This window comes from Ooceraea biroi, chromosome 3, assembly GCF_003672135.1.
Source record: "Ooceraea biroi isolate clonal line C1 chromosome 3, Obir_v5.4, whole genome shotgun sequence".
Classification (NCBI taxonomy): Eukaryota; Metazoa; Arthropoda; class Insecta; order Hymenoptera; family Formicidae; genus Ooceraea; species Ooceraea biroi.
The window spans coordinates 6,373,470-6,399,781 of NC_039508.1; the positions used below are offsets into that span (position 1 = coordinate 6,373,470).

At 38.6% G+C, this 26,312-nt stretch overlaps 1 protein-coding gene across 6 annotated transcripts in view; it reads right to left on the reverse strand.

Moving 5' to 3' along the window:
- LOC105275420 (glutamate receptor ionotropic, kainate 2) overlaps positions 1–26,109 on the reverse strand; it is a 133,508-nt gene extending 107,399 nt beyond the window's left edge. For 5 of the 6 annotated variants that reach the window (XM_026968085.1, XM_011332228.2, XM_011332236.3 and 2 more), the window contains exons 1-2: positions 25,274–26,109; positions 16,104–16,397 (exon numbers count right to left, since the gene is read on the reverse strand). In XM_026968085.1, the coding sequence (XP_026823886.1) occupies positions 16,104–16,176 (73 nt within the window). In that variant the 5' untranslated portion in view covers positions 16,177–16,397; positions 25,274–26,109. The remainder of the gene's footprint in view (positions 1–16,103; positions 16,398–25,273) is intronic. The other variant, XM_011332229.2, reaches the window with a different exon arrangement.
- Between the last annotated feature and the right edge of the window lie 203 nt (positions 26,110–26,312).

Sequence of the window (26,312 nt, forward strand, 5' to 3'; positions counted from 1 at the left end):
AAACACCTCGCTAAAAACTAAAACGAGGTAATTATGTAAATTAATCTAATAGTTTTCTTATTAATAAACCCTTATTTCTTATTAATAAAATGGATACTACGATACAATAAAAAATAACAAGATACAATAATTAATCATTTCTCATAGCAATCTTATATCTCTCTTTTTTAAGTATGTTTCTTAGGTCTCTGTACAAAATATCTACAAAAATTACAATAGTTGTAAATAAAGTTCTGGTCCACAGATAAATGATACATTTGATTCCGCACATTAACAAATGATATCACTTGAGCAACAACCCCGAATCGTCTCAAGGCATATAGCATTAAGATAACGTGAATTGCTGCGCATTGTTGCTCAAGTTTCTCTCTGTTTAGCCGATTTTGCTGGTGCGGAAGAAAATCACCGAGAATCACGGAACACTAACTCAAATGTAGAAACGTCTACGAGAAAGCAGCTTAATCGCTCGAAATGTAGAAACTGTTCGTGCATTCTCGCGACAATGAAAAGTGCTCCGAAATTCTTTCGTTCAAATCGATAGGAAGCAATTGCAAGGAATTACAAGACAAATTGAAATAGATAACAAAATTTCTGTTATCCATAAAAGTGAATAACAAAAACTCAAGCATAATACAATACCTGTTTTATAAATTCATGGGTTGTGAAACTGTGCGTATTAAAAAACTAATATTCTTTCCACTAAATGTAGATTTACTAGTAGATGATAATAAGCAAATATTCTATATAATCTCACAATACTGTGCGCTCCTATTTATTTTATTGTTACTAAAGCTCATAAAAATGTAAGATTTTTTGGTTGCTGTGGAATACGCGCGCATTTTAATATGAAAGGATTTCGCGGTCGAAACGAACTTCGGAGATTTATTGAAGGATTCTGTAATGACAGCCGCGCTCGTCGAAAGCAAGAAAATCTTCGATGCAGCGCGTCGCCGGAAATTTAAATGCGAGTAGCCGGCGGAGAACGCTGGGACGAGACAGAAAGAGAATGAAAGAGACAGAGGAGAGATCGAAGTTGGTTGCCAAGTCGAAATTGAAATGTTTCTTCGTAAATGTAAAGTGTAATTTAACTTTCCGGACCGTGGATCAAAGCGCTAGTCGCACCAAGTGTCTAATTATAGATTACACGGAAGACGGGAGACAATGGGGAACAGGTGTTCAGCGTGAATAATTTCAAAAGCGAACGACTCGCTCGATTGTCTTATCTTTCAAGAGCGGAAAAATCTTCGGACGGAATAATAATCCGATAATTCAGCCAATCAGCGTGAGAAAAGTGCTGCACAAGATGTAACTCAATAGCCGTCCGTAATAACCGGTGTCTGTGAAAGGCTCTCAGTCTCTCTGTTCGCGTTCTTCAAAAGTACACGCGAGATCTTCATTAAATCGCGCAGTAACCGACTAAACTAATAAAGGCAGCGCAATAAAAAGAAAATTAGAAATGTATTACGCTCGTACACGTCGCTTATTTGATTATGCTCGGCTCTCTGTGACATGAGTTATTTATCTCAGAGCAAAATAGAAGTACCCTCATGCAAGAATATATAGTCACCCTTCCGCTGTGGAAGGTGAAAATAAACTGAACACGACAGCGCGGACACTCAAAGCGGGAACAGAATTGAAGTTCGCCGCGAAAAGATCGCAAGAAAAATTATCAGATGCATTTTCAGCAGTTCAATCTGAGCTTCGTGGCGACGATCAAGGGTTGCGCAGCATACATACATATGTATGATGCAGCTCTTGAGGACGCGGGGATACGTTACATCGGGGTAAAACGCTCTCGGATAAGAGCCGCGAGTAATTCCACTTATCGCTCTTCCTTACGCAGCGGGGAACATTACGCGGGGTGTTTCTCCACGGGAACGACTGGCCTGGTGGTCGGTCAACTTGTTAAACGAGGGCAAAGGGAACGTCTGCCGCCATCGCGGCGGGTACGCACCCGGGCGACCTGAGCAAATAAAACATGGCGCAGGGTTCGACAGGCTGATCTCATCGCCGAAATGACTACTTCTTCCACACCCCGCCCGACAATATCAGCCTGTTAACCCTGCCCGCACTCTGATGAAATTCCAGCCTCGGATCCAGATTCAGGTGTCTCCCTCTCGTCCTTATGCTCCTGTCGGTACACGGCCGAGTGCGCTAATGTACATCCACGCGAGTAACCGCACACCGGCTGGCCGTATATTGACTCCCATATAAATTCTCGCGGGAGAGCACACAGAAGGAAATAGGCGAAGAGATATTTTCCTTCCGCGCTCACACGCGGGTGTCGAGACAACGGGTATCGCCGCGCCTTGCGTGTGTATACATACGCGTATGTATGAGATATTCGATATTTATAGTGAGTGTTGCCGAGAGTTTCGTGGATTTGCCGGAAAAGTGAGATTGCTCCGCCGGGTTAATCCTTCATCGCGACTCTTTGGCGGATTTGGCGTGCTCGCTCGGTTCCGATGGAGCTGGCTTCGATTTTGTCGTTCCCTCTCACGGCTCACGGCTCAAGCGATACTGTGAAATATAATCCGGTTACTTGTATCCATTTTGTATGTAGAATCGTTAATTCGTACGCTCGATCTATCGGTATTCACATTCGTCTGTCGCGGTCGAGGAGTGCTTTCAGGCACAAACGATCCACTCGGAAAATAGGTCGGAACTTGGTCATTTGGAGCACTTCCTCTTCGCTCGAGTACTACAGCTTGTGATGCAAGCGATGGTCTGTTATAATTACTAGAATTTCAGCGACAATGCAGAACTTACTTGCGCTTTACACGGATAACCGAGCTTTTTGAGCCTTTGGGTTGTTTATTAAGCCATTCGTAGTTATGCACGTTTGCCTGTATATTTAACATTAGTTCAGTTGCCGTCTCGTCTTAATAAAGGTAAACGCTAACTTGATGCTGGTGTGAAAGCTAGAACAGGACGGATTACTGAATAAAGGTGAGGGTGAGGGTCCAAAGTAATTTTATTAGTAAGCGATATTTCTTATAATTTTAATGACAAGATGGATTAATTCAACAACATGTATCTAAAATTTCTTTTTAAGTGTTACATGTGTCTTAAATAGGAAGAGAGAGAGAGTTAACGGTAAACAAGTTTGCAACGATGTTAGGTGCGACGGTTCTGCGTCTTGCTGTAAATGTTGAAGACATGACTTTGTTCTTCTTTATAATGCCGGACAGGCGAGTCAGGCAGGCAGCCAGCAACTTGCAGCGAGGAAAAATAGATAGTTTTGAGAAACGGATGGCATCCTCTGTTCCTTTTTAACGGCGTAGCTTTCTTCACGAGTAACATTGTCTTTATTTTATGTTATTCATAAAAAAGACATCGTGCACGCAGAAATAGGTAATATTTAAGAACATTGCACTCAAACTTCATAATTTTCTTCTTGATGTAATAATACTTCGCATTTAAATGTATAATAATATTTTTTAATCCGCGTTTCATTTTTATTACAAAAATATAATTCCGAATCTTGTAGAGGAAAAGAAAAAAAATTTATCCTTTCGTCATATTGACGTATATGAAAATTAATGCATTTCATCGGAAAAATCAACGATCCTCTCTATTTGCATTCGCATTATGTCAATGAAGATTTGTACAATTGTAGCAAATCCGCGTAAGCGCGTTTCGTAGGGATTTGCAAATCCGGAAGATTCCCGAAGGAGGAGGATTACGCCCGCCCGCATCTGGTTATCAAGTTAAACCGGATTCATAGCGTTCTCTTCCCCTTTTTCTCGTCGATATTTTATCTCGCTGCCGTTTCTCAAGTTCTAATGGCTTTCGCAATTCGATCAAGCTCACTGTGTGTTATATGGACACGCGACGCGTCCGATAGACCCCTCACGCACACGTACTTACAAAAAGGACGCATGTATATCGTCCATACATACATTTGCGACCCTCATGGCACTTCAAGAATTCTACTCCGCGTAAAAGTCAGTTTTATCGGATTTGTCGCGAAGCAGAAGTCACGGAGAAATTTTTGACGTACTCGCCATACGAGATTTATGCTTTCTGACGGAGAGGATGCAATTGAACGAAGTATATTTAGCGAAAAACTGAAGACAAGATATTTGTGTAATAATGATAACAACGTTATGAAATTAAATTAAAATTATGTAATAAAATATGAACATTCTGCATTAAGGTAAGAATGTTTAGGATTTATTTCGAAACATTAATATCAACATTATGTTTGCATGAATAAATAATTTGCTCTAAAATAACAACGAGTAAAAGCCATTATTTTATTTTAAGAATGCATTTAAATATTACGCGATGTAGTTTCCTCGGATTAAAAATATGCATTACCGAGATTCTCATTAGACGAAAAAGTTCGCGCTTCATTGCACCGTGCTTTGTCAAGCACGGGCGATTTGCCCGGAGATCGTTGGTTATCGCGATAAGCAAAGGGAACACTTAAATCACGACTCGAAGCAATGAAATTCTGGCGCCATCATAGATTCTAGCCTAGACACTGTGACTCCTAATGCTGCGAAGTAGAAGTCGCAATATCTGCATTTGGCGCAAGATACAAGAAATGTAATGCAGTACGCAGCCGTTGCATGTACCGTGTTAGAAAACGTATTTCTGGATATCAGCGAAACAAACGAAATAAACGAGATAAATGGAGATCGTTATCGACGAAAAATTCAACTCTTCTTACGCGAGCATGTACTTGAGACACTCATATTTGCGTCGACGAAAATGCTGAAGCGATTTACTCAAGGGTCTCCCGTATGTATGTATATACATACATATATTCTTGCAGGATTAATATTTATGTGAAATCTTTTTCTACTTTAGTTTTGTTATTTTGTATTTCATTGCATACACGGCATACGTACGTATTAGCTTTTCATGTCGCTAAAATATTTAAATTTTACATGTATATCTATTATTTTAAAAATCAGTTTCTGCTTATCACAGAAATTACAGAACTTTAAATTCTCAATAATAATTTTGTATATGGGTGATTCTATGGTATCAGGTACTTTTGGTGGCACTCAAAAAATTGCTGAAAAATTAACAATCTACTTTATAAAATCAAGCAATATTAAAAAGTAACTTGTTAATTAAAGTACAGCCTGAAGTTGTACATCCGTATGATATAAAAGAAATTCTTTTACTTGCGCATGCATTTAATTAAATTGAAGTAAATTAAATTTATATTAGCGAAATACATGTTATAAGCTGATGGAATATATTCCATACGTTTTTAATCTGCGAATTTGCGCGTGTATTAATAATATCATTTAATAATTAAATTTCATCCTGAAAATGGCTGATTTATCATATTAGCGCTATCTTTAATCTTTTTTACCACTCCGACTTCATAATTTAATTACTCTATTATGTATAATTAAAATTTTAATTAAATGTATTGTACAGTTAAATGTATTGCACCATCTATTTTTTGCGATCCCATAATCTTTTCATACAACATTCATGCAGCATCTTTTTATCGCGATTAACAAAGCGCTAACAATATGCGTTTTGTTTCGGACATCGTCCGTCCATGCTGAATGCTGTTGCAAGCCTCTTGAAAACGGAAGAAAAATGCTTTTCTTGCATCGTAGATTAAAATGCTCTCGATAGGACACGCTACCTTTGTACAAGCTCAGCAGGCTTGATTTTCTAGAGCCTCAACCTCAGCTAGCGTAAGCAAAAAATTGTCTCGCGCTCTCGCATACGACATCGCAGAGAATCGATCAAGATTCAAACAGTATATTAATTCGAAACGTTATTTCATAAAATGTAGCAATACGCCTGAGAATATCTACAATTACCTGAGAGTAGTTATTATTCGCACAACGTAAAACTGTTAAAATAATTTTTCATAAAAATAATTTCATTGAAACAATCGCGTAATCTGTACCGTTAATGCATTTACTACTATAATAACCAACTGTCACAGATGACTGACATGTACTTAATTCTAAAATACGAATAATATTATAACACTTACACAACAATTACTTATATGTACAAGAGAGACTGATTTAATAATAGTAGAAGAGGATAAAGTGCATCTGTAAAACAATTTAATTTAATTGAAGCATTTTCATTTATTAAAGCTATATGTGGAAACTATTATATAAACACATTATAGTGAGTAATTCAGTCAGCATGATCGGTACAATTATTAACACAATTATTAATTGAATTACAATTATTACAAATTACAATTATAGATTAAATTAAACTTTCTCTTAAACGTGTTTAGGAGCAATGTATAAATTTTCATGCTGTCGCACAGAACATCTAATAAGATTTCGTTACCGCGACGAAAGTGTAGAACGTCTGCTCGTTTATGCTTAGATTGCGGCCCTGAGTGTGTATCGGCTTGGCGCGGACCTCGCCCGTTACAGGCGACGGTGCGATGCAATCAAGCGCGTGCAGCAAGATATGGATCAAGGCCCGGTGTGCCGATACCTATCCACCAGACATTCCAATATTGCTACGAGCACAACTCAGCGTTTTGCGCCTTCATGCGCCGACTCTTTCACCTTTTTCCGCATTTAGCGCCTACGTATGCCCATGCGTGCGTTGGACCGAGGGAAAGCAAAACGTGAGTTTCGCCCCGAGACTCGATGACAAACTGTCGACAACACCGACAAGCAACCGTGCTACAAGAAGACATTGTATCTGCATGAAAAATAGTCGCGTGTTCGATTACTGGTATTCTGGGTCGAAATCTGAATTATGCATCGCATCGCTCCGCCAGGATATTTAATTATGCATGCATTAAAAAAGAACTTTATTTCTTTTGCCATTTGTAAATATTGCTCAAGATGCATCGGTCGCGCGTTCCTCGTTCTACGCCTCGCGTATACTTGGATTCAAATGAGAGATTTCCGTTTTGTATCGTGAAATAATTATAGACTTGGAAAAATGATAAGTTCGTGGAATGATTTGAGTTACTTGATGAATTTCTTTTCAGCTTTGCAATTCTAGCTCATAATTCTGTTTTATCTCGACCGAATTATCAGTAATCCTTATTCTCACTAATGATTGTTATAGATCGCTCGGATATCGTTGCATCCAACCCTCATTTCACATTCTCTTTGTATGCGAACGCTTTCCGCTTGATCGCAATCTGCAGACGTGTGATGTCGTGTGAGCGTCACGTAAATGGAATTCCTTATTAATCGATATTTTACATCTCTTCATCAGTCCATAAATAACGGCACTTGCGTTGTGGTAAATATAAATATGAAGTATTATGCTTTGTTGTTTCTTCTTAAATTTTCCAACAATGCTGTTATGTTCTTTTTATAGAATATAATAATTCGAAATTTGTACTCTCTTTTTTATTGTAAGTGAAAATGTTGCTCTTATAATGAAAGTTTTTTTTTATTATCTCACAGTATCGAAGGAAAGCATTGAAAAAAATTTATAAAAATGTCTGCTTTATCTCTAGAGAATGTTCATCGTTCTTTAAATTTCTGTGGAAAAGTATGGTTAAATACTAGATTTTAACGTATCATGATATAATATTAAATTTTATTCAAATGTCTACATATTCAAAAGCGCTCTGTTAGTACGTTAAAAAAGCTTTTGCAATCCTTGTAATGGATATGCCATGTAGCGGATGTAAAAAGAACAAGTAAAGAAATTACCGAGTATAGCTAGAATTTCCAGGAGTAATGAAACCCATTTATAATAATAAAAAATATAACAATATAATAAAAATAACCATTTCATATAATAAAAATAACCAGATTCTGATCCTTTAAATATTTCAGTACTAATTATAAGCTTCAGTAATAATTATAAGCTTCGAGCTTTCTGTCAATCGTTTGATGTACACATTTGAATCAGTGGACTTATAAAGTCCTCAATTCTGTTACATTCCAGCCGAGAAAATGTGCACATAACGAACGCACATAACAAACACCACATGAAACAACTCTTCTTAGTAAATAAGGCTGCTAAAAGTCTTGGAGAGGTAATCGTATCGCAAGAAGTCCAAAGGTGGCATAAAGTGAATGATCGCAGAACGCATCGCGGCAGAAGATAGCCGCGAAACGACCGCGAAAACTCTCGACTCTTGCTTGCTGCCCTCGTTTATCGTCCTCTCCGTCACATCAGCCCTTATCGCAGCTCATCTCGCAGCCATGATAAATACGTGAATAAAACGGGGGATGCGGCGCGGGAGCACGCGGTGGTGTTTTACGTAAGCGTCGTAACGACCGGTAGACGTTTTGCGAGCAACGTCTTACGATCGCGCCTCAAGTACGACCTCCACTTTTACTCGTTGCAAGAAATTGCAGTCACGGTCGTCAAGAAGAGCACTATTCGCGCGTGCACACCGACATTTCACATTTCAGTTGCATGTGCACGTGCTGCATGATTTCGCGCCATGTGGTGAGTTATTTGTTTTTTGTAGTTTCACGCTACGAGCGGAATCGCAAGAATCTTATTGTTGCGGAAATTTAGGCAAGAAGTTTGAAAGTCGAATGAAAAAATCGAGCTGTCACAAGGAACAACAATGCAAACCAAAAATCTTTGAAAGCGACATAGTTCGTAAAGACTCTATTCGCGTAAGTGCAGTAACAATCTGCTTAATATTTCTCGGTGTCTCCGAAAAAATAGACGTTTTTTCGAGGGCATAAACTTCCCGAGAACGTTTAGGAAGAATTTTCGATGTCGAATTCTGTGACGATCTGCTCGGGTGTGTAATTGAATTTTGTGACGATTTCCTCGGTAATTATGCGTATATGTATTGCCTGAAACACGGAAATTTCGACATCACCTATATAATAGTATCTCTGTGTAATCTTTGTATATTTCACACTTTCTATGTCGCTTAAGAGACCAAATCTTTTGCTTGATGGTGAGATGATGAGAAACGGGAAGGAGAGGAAGTTACCTTGAAAAATCGAGACTGCTTCGCTACATCGGCAGGAAGTTTTCGCAAGAATATTTCTGCCTGTGAACGAAATCGAGAAGAAATATTTGCTTTAAAATATCTATATAAATACTTATATACACTTGTCACGTATTTCTTTCATACATGTTCCATATGTATCGACTGTAAACTGGTCAAAGGAATCTATAAATGTATAAAGAGCACGTATGCCTTTTATTATTACATACATAATAACGCCAATCGACGCTTAAAATATTTGATCTTTTATCATTAATATTAATACAAAGTATATTCGATTAATCGAATCTTTACCTTGGTAGCGCGCTTTTTTGACACTTCTTATTTTCCTTCTCGCTACTTGCAGTCACGTTAGTTGCATCTATTCATTTTCTTTTTTTTTACGTTGCATTTGCACCGATGCCGATTAGCCTGATATCACGGTTCGAAGGTAACTCGCAAACGGGAAGAGAATTAAATGCGATGAAATTATTGGTTTCACGTTTTCGCGCCGAGGCATAGTCGCTGCACGGAATGCTACTGTACTCCGGGGAAATTGAATGTGACGGTCGCGTGTACGCCGGAAAATGGAGTGTAGTTAAAAAACTCGTTACACGACATCGGAAGCCCGAAATATCGAAAGCAAATTTATGGTAAATTTAGTATTAATGGAAGTGGAATCATTTAATCAAGTCTTTATATTATTCATTATAATGATGCGAAAGAACATGACATAAATAAGCCTTGGAAGAACACAAGATATCTTTGATGGAATTTACTCATAAATGTCTCTTACTTCTCTTTACTTCTCTTTTTGAAAATTAGGAATTTAATAGCTTCAATCTTGAATTTTTTGTAAGAGAAATGAAAGAAAATTAATTAAATTTTGACGCTTTTTGTATGCTTCGTTCAATCCTGTTCCAGAATGAGTACGTACGCCGCAGAAAAGTGATACTGCAAATGGTTTTCAGCTGTGGAAATGCGTACGTGGCGGATTTCGCAATGCGAACGAGAGAGCAAGCGGTATTATAGCGCGATCTTATCATCGCTTCATAACGCGGATTAACTCGAAATGTACCTTGTCATAGAGTGTAGCGTATTAGCGCGATAAATCGTGTTTCGCCGTTATTTCATTTCACGCTTATTAAGTAATATTGTTTCATCTGCGCTCGTGACATTAATCGGCATTTTCTGCAAACTGAGCTTTTATCTTCCTGTCAATGTATAACGAGGTGCGTATTATATACGTAGTGCGAGGATTCAAGATGCAAATTGAAAAACTGTAAACGCTTTCATTCAATGGAATCAGACGACACGGAGATTTCAAAGAAACAAAAAATACGCTCGATTAAAACTTGCCCGATGATCCCGCGAATCTCAGGCCGATTGTTCCTCTGGACTCCGTAAGAACGCGAAATCGAGCGTGGTCATTCGCGAGCCGTGCCCTAACCGGAAGTAGTTACGTCCGTAGCAGTTCAGACGCGAGGATTCACCAGTTACCACTCCGTAGATTCCTAAGTTCGATTATTTCCGAGCGCTCGTCCAAGAACTAGAAACGAGGAAAATCGAAGGAAAAAGCATCGAAACGCGCAGGACGAACGCGCGAGAATTCCGGTTCTTTATGGAAACTACTTAGCCAAGCGATAGGATCAAGTAGAGTCGCTTCAAGTAATTTTCGCCGAGCTTTAATGGAAGAACCTGGTGCTGGCTGCAGATAAGGATGCCTTATCGACCTGTTCACAGAAGCTCGATGACTTCATCGGCACGAGTCGTTGGTCGCCTTTAGCATAGAATACGCGCGCGAAAATTACTCTATTGCTTCACACCGATTTTTTTCGTGGACCGTTATAATTGCATGTGATAAGCATTACAACAATGTTGTGTGCACTGTGCACGAAGTAATTTATTCCGCTTAAAAGAAATTTCCAAAGAAGCCGTGCATTTTGGTAAAAGAAGGAGGTAACAGCTACACTCTTACGTACGCTATTATCTTTTCACATTTTAACGTTTACGTGACGTGATATGCAATTCCTGTAAATTCTCTGCGACAGACTTTCAGCTCGAGCTCTGAATTTTCAATGATACGCAGTTACGTGTTTGAATATGGATATAGGAAAAAGCATTAAATTAATATTACTGCTTCTCACCGTTTTTGCATGCGTCAAGTTCAGGATTCCTCGCAAACGAACTAGGTCTCCGTGAAACCGATTTAATTATGAAATCTCTTTCCGCATTGTTTCCGCACGACGAACGTGACACGGAATTGAATATTTTCAATACGCCCACGTAGTAATTGTCAGAATCCGCACGAGCGAGCAACGACGAGCATCAGCTATATCCGAGTGCAAACTTACAAACACATTATAATTCTTGCCCGCGCGCGAGCAACTTATAAATCTTTGATGCTGTCAACGACGGCGATGGCGATTTACCTCGATTCGCTCCGCTGGAGGTTTTCGGGAAGTTTATTAAGCTCGTTCGTACCGGCGACAGAGGAATTTTCTCCTGCCGCCGCAAACTTGTAGCACATGCTGCCGCATGGCTCCTATGGATTTAAAAATTTTCGGCGTGCTGAGCGAAGATGGTAATACTTCCAAAGTGCGATGTACCGCCAAGTGACTGCATCGATAATTTTCCTGCACGAGCGTAACGGCGATTTGTCACGGTGTGGAACAGCGCGTGCGAGAGCGCAGCGCAATTCGCGGCGCGATTCATGAACCTGCATTTGGGAAATGCACGCTTTGTACATGTCTTGGATAACAATGGCTGGGATAAAAAGAAACATGGAATTGCAACCGCGCGTTTTCCCCGTGTTATTCTGTAAAACTCGCCTCTTATTCCGAGGGGGGGAGCACTTGGAATTTCATAGCGTTTCTCTCTCGCGTTGTAAACGGTTTATATTTAGCGCAGGAGCGGTTTATCGTACCTACGACAGTATTACGGCGTTGTGAAGTTTAAAATTCGTCATACAACTTTTATAAATTCCGTGACGACGGATGTACGACTGTAAAAAAGAGCAACATAAAATAAAGAGTTACATCTACGATCAGCAACATGGATTCTTCGACTGCATTACGAGATTTAATATAATCGATTAACATACTTGTCGGAAACTGTTAACTTTTGTTTTAACAAGGGACGAGCAAGTTATTTTTAATTGTTATTTTTACACATGCTGATTTATCACAGTGCGTTTACGCCTATTGTTATATATAACGATATGGGAATGATACGTCTACCGTGCCATTGTTTCCCGTGGTGTTTGCTGAAGACCTTGGTCGAGCATCCGTATTCCCGTAACCTTCCCCTTTCCTCACCATCTCGCTCGCCAGCCGATGCATCGGGAATTACGTTAATCCGCGCGATTCGTGGGGGTGTACATCCCACGCTGTCCATAAAATCGCGGACAACTCTTTGCGGAAATGCGGATATTACAACCGTGTGATCGTATTGGTCAGTGTCGTGGGATGGTGACCCTTTTGCTGTACACGCGCGCATTCGTATATCCCTTTATTTACTGCACATAACGTTGGCGTAGCGTGCAACCAGAATTCCCCATATCGTTCCGATCCCGACAAACCCCCGTGCGCGACATTCCCCGTAACGATCGTAGGCATATCGGAGAACCGTATGCGCGCGGATATGCAGCTGTACGAGTAATAAAATTTATGGCCGCGTCTGCTATTGACGACGGTTCTTAGTGTGGCATTAGGTGACTTGCATTTTGATAGGATACGACACACGTGGTAGCCACGGAAGTGGCAGGAGGAAGCTAGCACGCACGCACATACAAGCTTCGAAATGTAATGCGTATCGATCGGTCGCGATAATTTTCAACAGGTTTTATTTTTGCGACATGATAACCGATCTCTTTCCCTTGGCTCGTACAAATGTGTTTTCCGAACGGATTATTGATGGTTTGCAGCGCTCGCACGAGAATAACATGAAATTATCGTGTAAAGTTCATGTGAGGCCAAGCGAAATTTCAGTGAAATTTGGAAAATACCAAAAACTAGAAAATGCTCGAAGATGTAATCTTGATGAAGTCATGTTCAAAATTGTTTCTCAATTTAGAATAAAAAATATAAATTAAAAAAAAGATTATGTGTATATATATATGTATATATATATGTTGCAGGGAAAAATTTTAACGGTATCCATGTTCGAGTGTAATGGCCTACAACTTTTGGGTACTGTATAAATCGATATGTAATTTCAATATATTCTACATGGTGAATAGTCGTTAACTTGTTGGACATATATGTGTTAATAATATCGTATATTTTTTTATATTATTTTTCATACTCTTTTTCAAATATTCAATCCTAATTTCCAAATTGACAATTAATTAAATATATGTTTTCCAATATTATTTTAAAAACTAGATTTGTTTCATGCAGCAACTTGTAAAAAATATAAAAACTATGGAATATTCAATAATTCAAGAGATAATAGACAAGTAGAATAATTATATGTTTATGTCTTATAATCTTCTATATATATATATATATATATATATATATATATATATATATAAAAGCCAAATACCACTCACTGACTCATCAACGTGCAGCCCAAACTACTGCATCTATCGACTTGAAATTTTAAGGGTATATTCCTACTATTACGTAGGTGCTCACTAAGGGTGGGTTTTCCGAAATTCCACCCCTAACGGGTGAGAAGGGGTAAAATGTGTTTTTATGTAATTCTACACATAATATCGCGGGCGAAGCCCGCGTGACAGGGGATGCTAGTAATTTATATTTCTCGTTATTTTTCTGCTTTAGTCATATATATTATTATTTAAATAGTATTATTTAATTAAATTTATTATATAATATTATTATTTAAGAATTTTTGATGCAATTCAGGATTTCAGAACAAACGATATTTCAACAAATATACAATGGAGTAACCGCTTAGTTGCGCGTCAAATGCAATCAATATCGTTCATTTATTTCTGTCATAACGGTTTCAAGATAAAAGCAACAAAATAGTTGTGAGAGTATCATCTTATCCCGTTCCTTCCAGTCTTCAATATCTACACGATATCGAGAATCTCTCAGTTTGAGTCCGATAAGAATCTTAAGGAATAAGAAACTCGTCCATCTCATTTCATTCAGCTTGCGATCTCGCGCTGAGACTTCAGCTTTAGACATCGGTAGGAAAACGCGAGAAACGCCAACAGGAAGGAAATTAATCACCTTGAAATCCAGTCTGCTTCCACATCACTGAAAAACGCAGCAGTGTGGTGTGGTGAGTATTTCGTCCCGCACAACGACCCCTACTTGCATCCACATTGCGTCCATTGTTCGGAAAATTTATATGAGTTTTCGCGTACTATATGCGCGTTCGTGACTTCACATGTCATTATAGTCCAAAAACGTTTTTGATCGATATACGTGTCGAAGGAAAAATGAAAGAACTCATCTTTTTCTTGATACATGTTAATACTTTCGACTTAACTGAATCATGGCGTTGCCAGACACATCCATGCTTCGTCGCTTTACACGTGTGAAGTTTCCCGACGCGGTGATAGATATTTCAATTACGTTTCTAAATGCGAAAGAGATTATAATAGCAGGAGAGCGAATACATAATATCCGTCGGTATTTTCCTCGTGGTCCTGGAGACGTGGTTCCAAACGCCGGAGGGTCCTCGTTCCATGGGGACCGCCTCGCTTTCTTTCGGTCCCCCATTCGTCTTATATCACGCGGACGAGCGCGCGCCTCTCGCTCCTTCTCTGACCGAATCCGTGCTCGTCTTATCGCCTTCTCTTCATTCTCACCGACACCATAGGAAATTGCGGACAAGTTTCCCCCGAGGCGGTTGCGCCACAGAAATTCAACCAATTAGATCGACGAAAAACTTCCCTGCCGTCAGACTTGGCCGGTAGCAGCCTCGAGGCTCAATGCCTCGCATCGTGAATGTATGTACATGCCTGCGTGCGTGCATACGTGCATGCACGCATGTGCTCGCGGTACGATACACCACGTTCGAAACCACGTCGAAGTCCAGCATCCGATGCACGAATACTGGGCACGCACGGATACGTCTGCTCCACACCCACGCACAAACCGCCCAGAATACTAATGAACCCATGCTCCTGATGAAGTCTCGAAGCCGCGCGATGAGCATCGGCGAAAATTCGATCCACTAGTTCTTAGCGAGAGAAGGGCACGTAGTCTGTAATTCCAAACCATTGCGCGATGCGCCTACCTGCCGCACGGTGAAGCTATAATCACGAGACCGATGGAAACTTTTGCGCAAGTTTGAGAAAAAAGTTATAGGATCGATATATGCGTCGAGAGGATCGAGGATAAGACTGACTGGTATCGTAGTAAATTCGTTAGCATCAGAGAATTATTACATCGTGCTACATCGTGAGACGATTTGATGCGAGATCGCGAAATTATATTTGCAGGATAATTCCGGAAGAATGTGGCAAGTATTTTTCGCATGCAATCGTTTAATCGAACAAATATTGCGCGTAAATGCAATATAAATAACATATTTTGTAAAAATATAATCTGTTTTTATAAATTTTTAAAAATAAGTTCTTGTTCTTGTATCTTCGCGCAGAATTTCACAACTTTGTTATTGCGTATACGTAAAGTTCACGGGTCGAAGATATATAAAATAAATGCCTACCGGCTGGATAATCGCCGCGAAAATCTTTTTGCGGACGAGTATAGGAAATTGAGCAATTCCATGTAGATGACTGAACTAATTGGCAGTCTACGCATGGAACATGCCGTGGCATTTGCGCACTGGCACTCTGTGATCGGCGACGTGCACGTGAAAGCCATAAGTCACAGGAAAATACCGGTGGCGGTGGTAGCGAATACAACGCATGTTACGCAACTTGACCTGTAAAAATATTTTTTTAGCTTTTCAAGCACGGGAATCTATACGTGGCTTTGACGAATCAGACATCTGCAACTGTACAATTCCACGATAAAACATGTTTCGTAACTTATAAATAAAATGATCTTGCATAAAGTAGCGTTGCAGTAGGGCCTTTCGCTTTTTTTCTTTCTTCCTTTGAATTATATTTCAACAAACGTAATCGTCCGTTCAATAAATAAATCGAGTTAAGTCATTAAGTTCAATTACGCGAGAGTAAGAAAGACGTACTTGATGACGGAGATGGAGTAGTATATCACGCATGTAAGTAAACTAGAACGCAACAAATTGGATCGATATTACTCGGACTCACCGATTCTAATGACCGGTGGCAGCGACATGGCAGTGGCGATTGAAATAACGATTATGGCGAACAACAGTGCCATTGTGTCCAATGTGAAATCAGTCCGCACTTGGGCGACTATGGCATCGTATGTGCGGATTTTCCGTAAAGCGAAGTACGACAAAAGCCAGAATAGGAAATCATCAGATGCGCGAAGCTGCTCCGTTCTCACCAACACTTTGACACCGAACTGCACATCCTCGAAAACTCGTCGCACATAGATGAAAGTTCTTAGATGACCATCATCTTCCGTGCGAGCGCGACCTGAAAACAGATAGAAGAGAGACTTACAATGTAATATCAAAATAGAAGGCATAAAGATTTGTGAAAAATCATAAAGAAAGGATGTTCCTTCCGACAGATGAAAAGTTAGGAAAACATGAGTACGAATTGATTGTAATAAACAAGTTTAATATTGATTTAAAATTATTTCAATAGAATTATTTATTAATGTATATTTTCGCAGCAGATTCTCTTTTGCAAATATGCGTATACTATATGTATTTCGCCAATTTCAATGTAGATAAATAAAATTTCTGTAATATTCTTTATATTGCGCCATCATTCGCATGTTTGTGTGATCATCGTAGTATTACTCATATTGTTCAATGAAATGTCTTTTTAATCAAGAGGACATTTACTGGAAAAATAATGTAGTAAAATAAAGTAATCTCGTAAAATCAGTATCCAAACGCAGCAGCAAAATGCAACCCATGTTGAATAGGGGACCACATCTTTTCGCTGCTAAATTAATTACACAAATGGCTAGCGTGATTCTGTATGGAAACATTTGTAGAGAAAGTATTATAGTAAACGTGCGATCGTAATTTTCATCAAAAAGGAAAGAATAAACGAATGCAGATTGCATCTATATTCGTTCATTTTTTCCTTTTTGATGAAAATTACAATTTGCTAATTTAAATATCCGTTGTTTATAACTATATTTTTCCTCTGTTTCATATTTTGTAACACAAGAGACAAATGCATTTATAATGTTTAAAACATACCTAAGGAAAAAGTACTGTTAAATTAATGTAGTATAAAGTCGCGCCTAAAGAAGTATACTTTATTTCGAATACAGTAACAAATCAAACATCGAAGAAGAGAAATGTGCTATCCAAGATAATGTTACCACGGAAATATCTCCTTGTACGTTGAAAATACATCACAGTGTAAAAGATGGTGGAAGACACTTTTTCTACAGTTTTTAACGTAGCCGCACGTCACTGTTGTTAGAACTAGGGTCCAGTTTACTTTTATCTGCTCTAGACCTCGGGGAAAGGCGAGAAAAGGTGACGCTGTGGTCCCTAGAGTGAAATCACGTGGGCCCGCGACTCCGTTCCCGAAGGTGCATTTTCCGAGGGAGAGATGAAAAAAAAGGAATTCGGCCTTTAACCCTCCCGGTAGATACGACCTCCGTTACGCCACCGGAGATACCTAAGGAGACAGAAAGAACAGAAAGGGAGAGAGGAAAGAAAGGAAAAGAAAAAGAATCTCTCCCTTTATTTTCGAAGCGATTTTCCGCAGGGGTATTTGGCCCTATCACGATAATGTGCTTGCGAACGAAGACTCCATCTCATCGCATTGTTGTGTTGTACGAAAGTCCTGCCCTAGTAACTTCGATCGCGCTAACGCGACAGATAGCGTTCGTACTTAAAACTGCGTTACGTAGAAAAATGTGGTTGAATCAGGGCGAGCTTTCCCGGCGCGGACGGCACGTCGAGTGAATTCCCTCGACCTCAACGATATTTCACGAGCCAAACTACGTGGAATGTTGCAGACTATCCTCAAGACGCAACAGCCATAATTTTCTTCACGAAATAGCTGGCTCGTTCGAGTTCCTCGGCGGTTTCAAAAATTCTTGTTCTGTTCTTACTTAACATTACTGTATTATTTTTTCCATTGGTATATACCAATAATCGTAACATTATCTAGTACATTGCCACAATCTGTAATTTATTAATATCACTGGAATTAGTTGCTTAAATAATGAATTAATTGATCTTGGCACTGTACTATTAATATTACTGAGTGTTTTGATATTAATCTTATTATCGATTATTATGTATTTTGCCATGATATTAGTATATTAGTATATTTACGCGCTTCTACTGGCGTATAAGCAACTTTATAGCCATTAGTTATTAATCACAATCGCAAATCCAATTACGTTATTATCTACCGATAGATGATGTAACGTATCGTCACATCATCAGAACGAATGAGCCGGAATGACGTAAACGCGAGATTTCGATATCACGCGAGTCCAAATTAGCGGCGTATTGTTCAAAGAGAGAGCTAATTGATTGTGCTTAATCAATTATCGACACCACTTTATCGTTGGGATTGAAAAAAATATCTTCATATTATACATCCATAAAATATTATATATATGAAAATATAACGATATGCTCCAGATCCTTTCTGTATGCGACAGTCCATAGAGTACTACATCAGATTGTATGACGTGCAATCTCGAGATCAAACGGATCGAGAGGTGAGCCGAGAACAATTCAGTATCGATCCAGAAATATACGATCCAGGAAAATGCCAAGCCAGAAAGAACGCCGCGCTCGTCGAATCATCGTGGTGGTTCACGACGGATGTCAAAGTTCGGTGTCGATGCCGCATGCGGCTCACGCTTTCGCCATTAGAGTTAGCGTAAACGGATTTCAGAGCTAACCCAATTTAGCCGGGGGTAACTTTGCCTCTCGCTGCGTGTTTGTTTGCCGAGCCCGGCGCCGTCCTGAGCGCGCCGCTTCATTACGTAGGTGTGTCCGCCGTGTCCGAAACTGCTTTCCTTTCGTTTCACCTTTTTTCATCCCATCGGCGACTTCTTACGACGTTTGCTCTCCTTTCCCTGGTGCCCGTGGTGTCCGCACGAGGCGAACTTTCGCCCTTATCCGGCAGGCCGTCGTTACGATATAGCCTGGTGGGTAAAAATTTATCATGCGCGCGACGAAAATATATCTTGAAATTATGCGCATTTTTCTTTTTTTTTTGAACCCTACAATGCTGGAACTTGCGCGATAAAAAGCGGGTAACGGCGAGATGTAAGTGACGCGGGACGTTTTATGAGCGACGGTGGTGTTTTAAAGCGCAAGAAGCAGTAGAACTCGCGGGAGCTCTCAGTCGTAATTACTACCTAAGAAAATAATAATGGACGTAATCAATTAAACGGCAATGTTCGTAAGACAGACTGGTTAAAGAAGCAATGATATGGGATTTAAGAAAAATCATTAATGTTTTGCTATTTGACATCACGGAAATGATCACGAAAATGCATATCGATGTGGCTATTCGTCATGAGGGTGCGCTTATTTGCATTGGTGCTTTTGTAATGACGATTTAGCGCACGTAACGTATGTCGAAGGTGAGACATGTTGAACGATATCACGCGTCGTACGTTTTGCGGCAACGGTAACACTCCCGAGTGCGTTTTATCGTCGATAAAACTTGCAGTACGTTCGCTCTTATAGTTTTTACGATGGAAAAAGATTAACGTGGTAATCTTTTGGTAGCAAGGACCACGTCTTCGATCGTAAAGCAGCACCGGAAACTATAGTTTCAAACAGGAGCGCTATATCCCTTTTTCTCTTTTTTCGGGTCATCTAGCTTTACGAGTCTTTATATGTACTGCATTTTAAATGCGCAGTCGGGTAGATGCACTTCTAGGCATTCGTTATAAGTATAGCGGGATTCCAGTTTCCGTTCGAGAGAGTGAAGAACGCCAACGAAAGAGATGATGAAGTCACACCTCTTGCGCATTTTAATGAGATTAAGCTTGTTCATTAACATGAAACGTGTATGCTTGTCTTTCACTAAAAGAGATATTTAAAACTTTAATTATTCAAACGTATTTGATGTAAACGTATGTAATACGTCTTGCTGCTAATTAAAAATTTCTATAGTAATATTGCAGGAGTATTAGCAAGTTTTAATAGAACACATTCTAATAGGCTATGAAATTCTTAATAATAACGTCGCAATTTGGAACAATTTCGATGATATTATCATAATAATTGTAATTATTTATTAAACTTGGTAACAGTTTAATAAATAATGCAACTCATTGTTATTAAAGCGCTTTGACGGTGTACATTGGAGTTGCACTCCACCGCAGGGGTTTAAATAAATCAATTTTATTACGTAACAGTCACGCAAGCGAGGAGTAGACGAGACGTAGGAGATTGATGCCGTACGATACGAAACGCGACATCCAGAAGTTGCGTGGTAAATGGAACGGTAGTAAAATCGACACAACGGTGTTACAGAAGAAACGAGGAGCCACCAATCAGGGTTTAACGGGTTTATTCAAGACGCGCGATGTTTTTCCGTGGACTCCAACTTCCGCTTTCCTTCCGGTTCCATTTTTGTTTTGAATGATCGCGTGCGACCGCAATAAATTTCGAAAAATTATCGATGCGGTGCCGGCAACTGAGAGAAAAACGCGAGCTATGTCATGTCAACGGATATACTCGCGTCGCGAATAAATGCTCGCTGGACAGTGGCGCAATTAATAACGCGCCGTGGCGTCAACAAGAATTTCATAACTTGCACGTTTCAGAAGATCCAGGAAGAAAGTTGATGCGCCGTGAATGAGCGAGATTTAACAGTTTTCTAACGAAGAAACGGTAAATGATTGACCGATAATATAATCTTGCCATCGCGTGAGATGATGTACAGATTTATTGAAAAAGATCGAAGAAATTAAATTTATGACGCACAAGACCATAGTTATCATAAAATCTAATTCAAAGGCTGACATAAAACACAAGTCGCATCTTTTGAGCTCTAGTAAATCAGATTTTTTTCGGGCTTGAATAATTTTTAATTTTAATATCACATTAAAATACATTTAAGAACTCAAAAAAAAATAAATTGACGCTTATATAAAGCATAGTATAATTAATAAATAATGTTAAATTAAAAGAATCTTGAGATACACTTAGCGTCAATCTAGCCTTTAACAAAAGCCTGAAATAACGCTAGACATTTTAATTAAAAGATGCGCATTTTACACATCCCTTATATCTGTCATGAAAAAAAAACTTATAAAATTACAGCAGAAAGAGGAAAAATACCACACGAAACAACTGCGTGAAGCGCTCGGAGGCGAGTACAGACCGAAAAATTATGAATTTCTAGCGCGTAATGCTGCTTTCCAGCAATGTACGCCTCAGAAATATCATGTTGTGAGATGGAAGGAGGGAAATATTTGACGAGCACATCTCATTTGTCTCGATTATCTTGAAACGAAGCGTTAACGAATCTGAGTGTAGGAGAGATACGAGGATACTTAAAGAAAAGGCCATGAAAAAAAGAGCCGGGAATGTCATTATTATAATGACGTTCGTATCATGCTACACTATTTAATGTGCTACATTCTACATGTAAAATGCGAAATCCGCTTTACTCACGTGGAAGCCTGACGACGCTCCTCGAGGAGCTCTTATTCGCGAATGGGAAACGTACGCGCTTGAGAAAAACAGCTGCACGATCGAGGTAACAATATAACCCTTTTAAAAAAAAAAAAACTGAAAAATCACTGTTAAAAATACATGCAGTCAGGACTGAGATTGTTGATACATGAATTTGATAAAGGGAAAGCAAACAAGTTTGGTTTCTATCGTACTTGACCCTCGGGCAAGTTAAAGCAAAATAATTTGCAGCAACGAATAATTGAAGTTGTACTAAAAGAAATCTATTAGCATTAAAGTTTTGTTCTGATGTATTTCGTAAGAAACGTGAAGTATTCCTTATGGTCTTTGATAAAAAATGTAAGTAACAAAACAGAATTGAAAAAAATTGAACATAATATTGATACGGTGGAGAATAAAACTGTATGTACAAATATTTTATGAACATTTATTCGCATACGTTTTTATGCACGCTGGAAACAACGTACGGTGTTTCCATATTATGCAGACTTGAATACACGCTTCAGACCGCAGTGGTTTACATATTCGGATTATTTGTTTTTCGGTTGAGATATATTTATTAAAAGTACGAGATTGTTTATGATACGCATTTCATTTTATTGAATTGTGTCTCCTGCTTTACCTTTTGCAACATTATTCAACGTACATAATTTAAAGGCGAACGTTTCATATATATCATTTGTATAATTCACAGTTAACGAAATCTATTAGCATTAATTAAATATGAATCATAATTACCGATCGGACTAGGGAGGTTATTAAATTTATTAAATGCGCTAAAGAAAACATTTAAAATTGCGATTATATATTTAGGATATTATATATAATCCCATACATATAGTACATATAATCCCATACATATTATACATATAGTGTGTGTGTGTGTGTGTGTGTGTGTGTGTGTGTGTGTGTGTGTGTGTGTTTTATACTAATTGCTCGTAATTGTGATACGTGTTCATACATTGCACATGTATCTAATATTTATTATAATATGAAAACGCACTTTTTATTTATTAAATTCGTTAAAATATTGACTTAAATAAATTGAAAAGGTTCATGCATTCAAAACTTAACTTTAAATCTGTATCGTTTGCTGCTTGCTTGAGATTAACATATTCTATCATATTTTATTAAATATATCGAAACATCCAGAATTGATTTATTCTATAGATAATATTTGTATTAAAATTATAAAGGTGCTACTCTCTCTTCAAATCGAAAATCATTATTAATAACATCAATATCGAAAATCGTTATTAATCAAATACATTATGGATATGAAATAACAGATGCAAGATAGTAAGATTGTAAATTTTGTTATAAATAACTAATCTACGAGCGTTGTGTATATATAATTATCAATAAATAAATCAATTTTTAATAAAATAATAAAATAATTTTTAATAAGATTGTGTTAATTTCATGTCACTACGAGAAAAATACAGCCGATTTATATTTTTTCAAAAAATATGAATACTAACGTTCAATACTAAAAATTTCTTCACAAATTGTTTTACGTCCCTTTTGAAAATTCTGGTCAAGAAAAACAAATTAATCTATTAAAAAAATTTACATTAGAAACTTAATATTTTAATTAAAATAAAAAATAATGGAGCTTATCATGTAAATGTGTGTGTGTGTGTGTGTGTGTGTGTGTGTGTGTGTGTCAATTTATATACATATATAATTATTGCTATATTTTAAATAAAGTGTACTTGGACGTTTTCGAATTCACATAAAAGCTTTCCGAAAAGTCATTTGAATAAATATATGCAAACATTATACATGCAAATGTTATTAAATGTACTCCAATAAGTAAAATTTACATTTAAATATCTACATTGATAAAAGAAAGAAAGATAAAAGGTATTGTAAAACTAACATATTTAAGCTGAAATGTAATGGTTGCTCGTTTAAAAAATTTTAAAAGATAAAGCAAACACTCGCTATTTCGAATAAAAGGGAAATTGAATGCACAAAACCATCTTGCCAGAAACAGCTTTAAAACTTAATAATATCGTAAAAAATATCGGCTAGTAAAAGATATACATCAAAGCAACCTCGGGATTGCACAACGTAACACTAAAGAATTCAAAGTAACAATAGGTACAGCTATAGTTAGTTTTAAATATAGATATAGCTTACTATTAAAACGCTAAAATAAAAAATAAAAAGTACAGCTCATTCGCTTAAGTACGATGAAAAGACTCAGTTTAACGAGTTTTGTGTACCATGTTGCAGCGTGACAAGAGAAAGGAAATTGAAAGTGAGAAAGAAGATTGAAATGGAGGGTAGTTACGCTATCGTGTTCATTAATTGTCACTTGGTCGAAAACCGTGTGGAATTTGCGGATATCACCGCGTTTCAAGTTGAATCGTGTAGTAATCGTGCACAATGTTAACACACCTAATCATATCACCAGGCTATTATGATAATGATTATGATTAACGACTAGCATCAACGTCTATTATCTGACGTCACGTGGATCATCAACAATCCCATTAACGAGCAAACCATTCGTAAACGTCACGAGAATTAAATTTGTATATGCTTATTTAGATGCATTTATTCAAGAATGCAATTATTTATTTTTTGTTACATAAAAAATTATATTGTGCTTTTCTGATTCATAATGATATTTTATTGTTGAGCAAAATGAAATAAAGAAATAAATTTATATAATGAATTTTTATATTTTTGCATACTTGTTTCAAGTTCTTTTTCAATTTTTTGAAGAAATAAACCAAAATATGCATTTAATAGTTGTTAATCTTTCTCCATTTTGTGACTTATTTAATAAATAATAAAACAGTTAAAAAGTTGAAAAAGCATGTGATTGTTAACGTAAAAGTTTATTAACCGAAACGAAGAATTATCGCCGCAATGGCAAAAAAATCTTTTTGAAAGTATCATTGACTATTCAGTAGGGATTGTTTAATTTGACTGCAAACATTCGGGTCGTAAACCCTCAAAAAGTCTGTATTGAATACCATATTTATTCACAAATGCCATATTCTATCAGACTATTTCGAAATTTTCAAACGCTTGTTAGCGAGAATAAACAGACAGCAGCAACAGGGATTGGCGTTTTTGATACTGCATTAATACTTTTCACCACACTCGCTCTTTTCACAGCACCACAATACTTTACATCATGGGCGTACACAGAGAAAAAGTACTTTTAACGATGGATTTGAAAGCTGCTCATTAATAGAAAATGCTGCTTTAATGATGATGCGATTTTTCGTGATTATCACGAATCGAGCTTTTTGATGTTTATGTACAGATAACGAACGGCTGAACTGACTTAATTGTTTCATAATTAAGAGTAAAGCATAAATTCCAACGCAAATTTCGTAAACAAAACCTGATAGTATTCTCGTATTTTCGTAATTATTGAAAATCAAGCTGACGTCGATGTCTATATATACAGATAATTTTTATGTACATTTACTAAAATTAGCTGCCAACTTCGATTTATTCATTTACTTTCGGAAAAAGTTATATTGTACAAGACTAAACTGAACTTAATTTTGACTATGAATATGAAAATCAAAAGATTCCTGCGTGTTATTATAAAATCCATTTTGAGGGTGTTTCTTGGAACAGCCATATACATTTTCCAAGCACATCCGATCGGTACAATAGTCGACAGCTGTCGCCCCATATGATATCTGATAACGCGAGGCAAACACTCACGTTCGTGTACGCGACGTTAAAGGGTGTCGACGCACCTCACGAGACTCGTCCTATACAACATGATTGCCATCGGCGATCCTCACGCCGGAAGGACAAGCTGCTTCCCCCGTCCGCTCGAACCGGTTCAGGACCGCCACGACCCCCTCAACATTCCGACGCGTCTCCTTTAATATCCGACGTGTTCCGCTATCCCTGCACTCTCATAGAGTCATCTCGATCCACCCTGCATACTCGATCGATCGAACCTTATCGTTCTCCCGGATTTTAACGGCGTTCATTTCTTCCTCACTGCCGTTGCCGATAAAAATCACGCGGTATCAGTTGCATTGCTACGCACTCGCATTATTACATTCTCCAGAGACGTGGGAGCAGATTTGCGAAGCAGAAGAGAACTTCCTACGACAGTCCGCCGTTCAGATCGACGATGTGCGCCGAGCGATCGATATTTGCGCTTTTAAAACGTCACGAAGCCCGGACGATCAGACCAAAATCAGACGGCGCAGACTTCAAGATTTCAAGGAATCCTGCTCAATCATCGAGGACACTGCATGATCCGCGAACTCTCAAGTTTCACACTCGTCGATCATCGTCACCCTCCGAATAATTTCAGGATCGCGGAACCCGTCGATCGTCGACCGCAAGCATCTCGCGCCACAGATCCTCGGATCCTCACTCGCGGAAGAGCGTCGAGCTTACTTCCGGTGCACTAGGTCACGCGAGTCTTCCCTCAACCGGCTTGCGGGAACCGCGCGCGAACACCCACGCGACGACGTCGACGAAAACCTCCCCGTTTTACGTACGCGCGGTCCGACGATCGCGAGAGACGCGCGGGCACTGGCTGCGCGAGAACTTACCGCCACCCCCGGCCGAGTGCGCGGACAGGCAGTGCGGGGTAGTGGGTGGCCTTCGAGGGTGGCCCGAAAGGGGTGGCTGCTGGCGCGACGGAGAGAGCAAGAGAAAGAGAAGCGCCGGCGTTGCACATGTGATAGAATGAAGAAGAAGAGAGAGGAGAAAGAGAGAGAGAAAGAGAGAAAGGGAT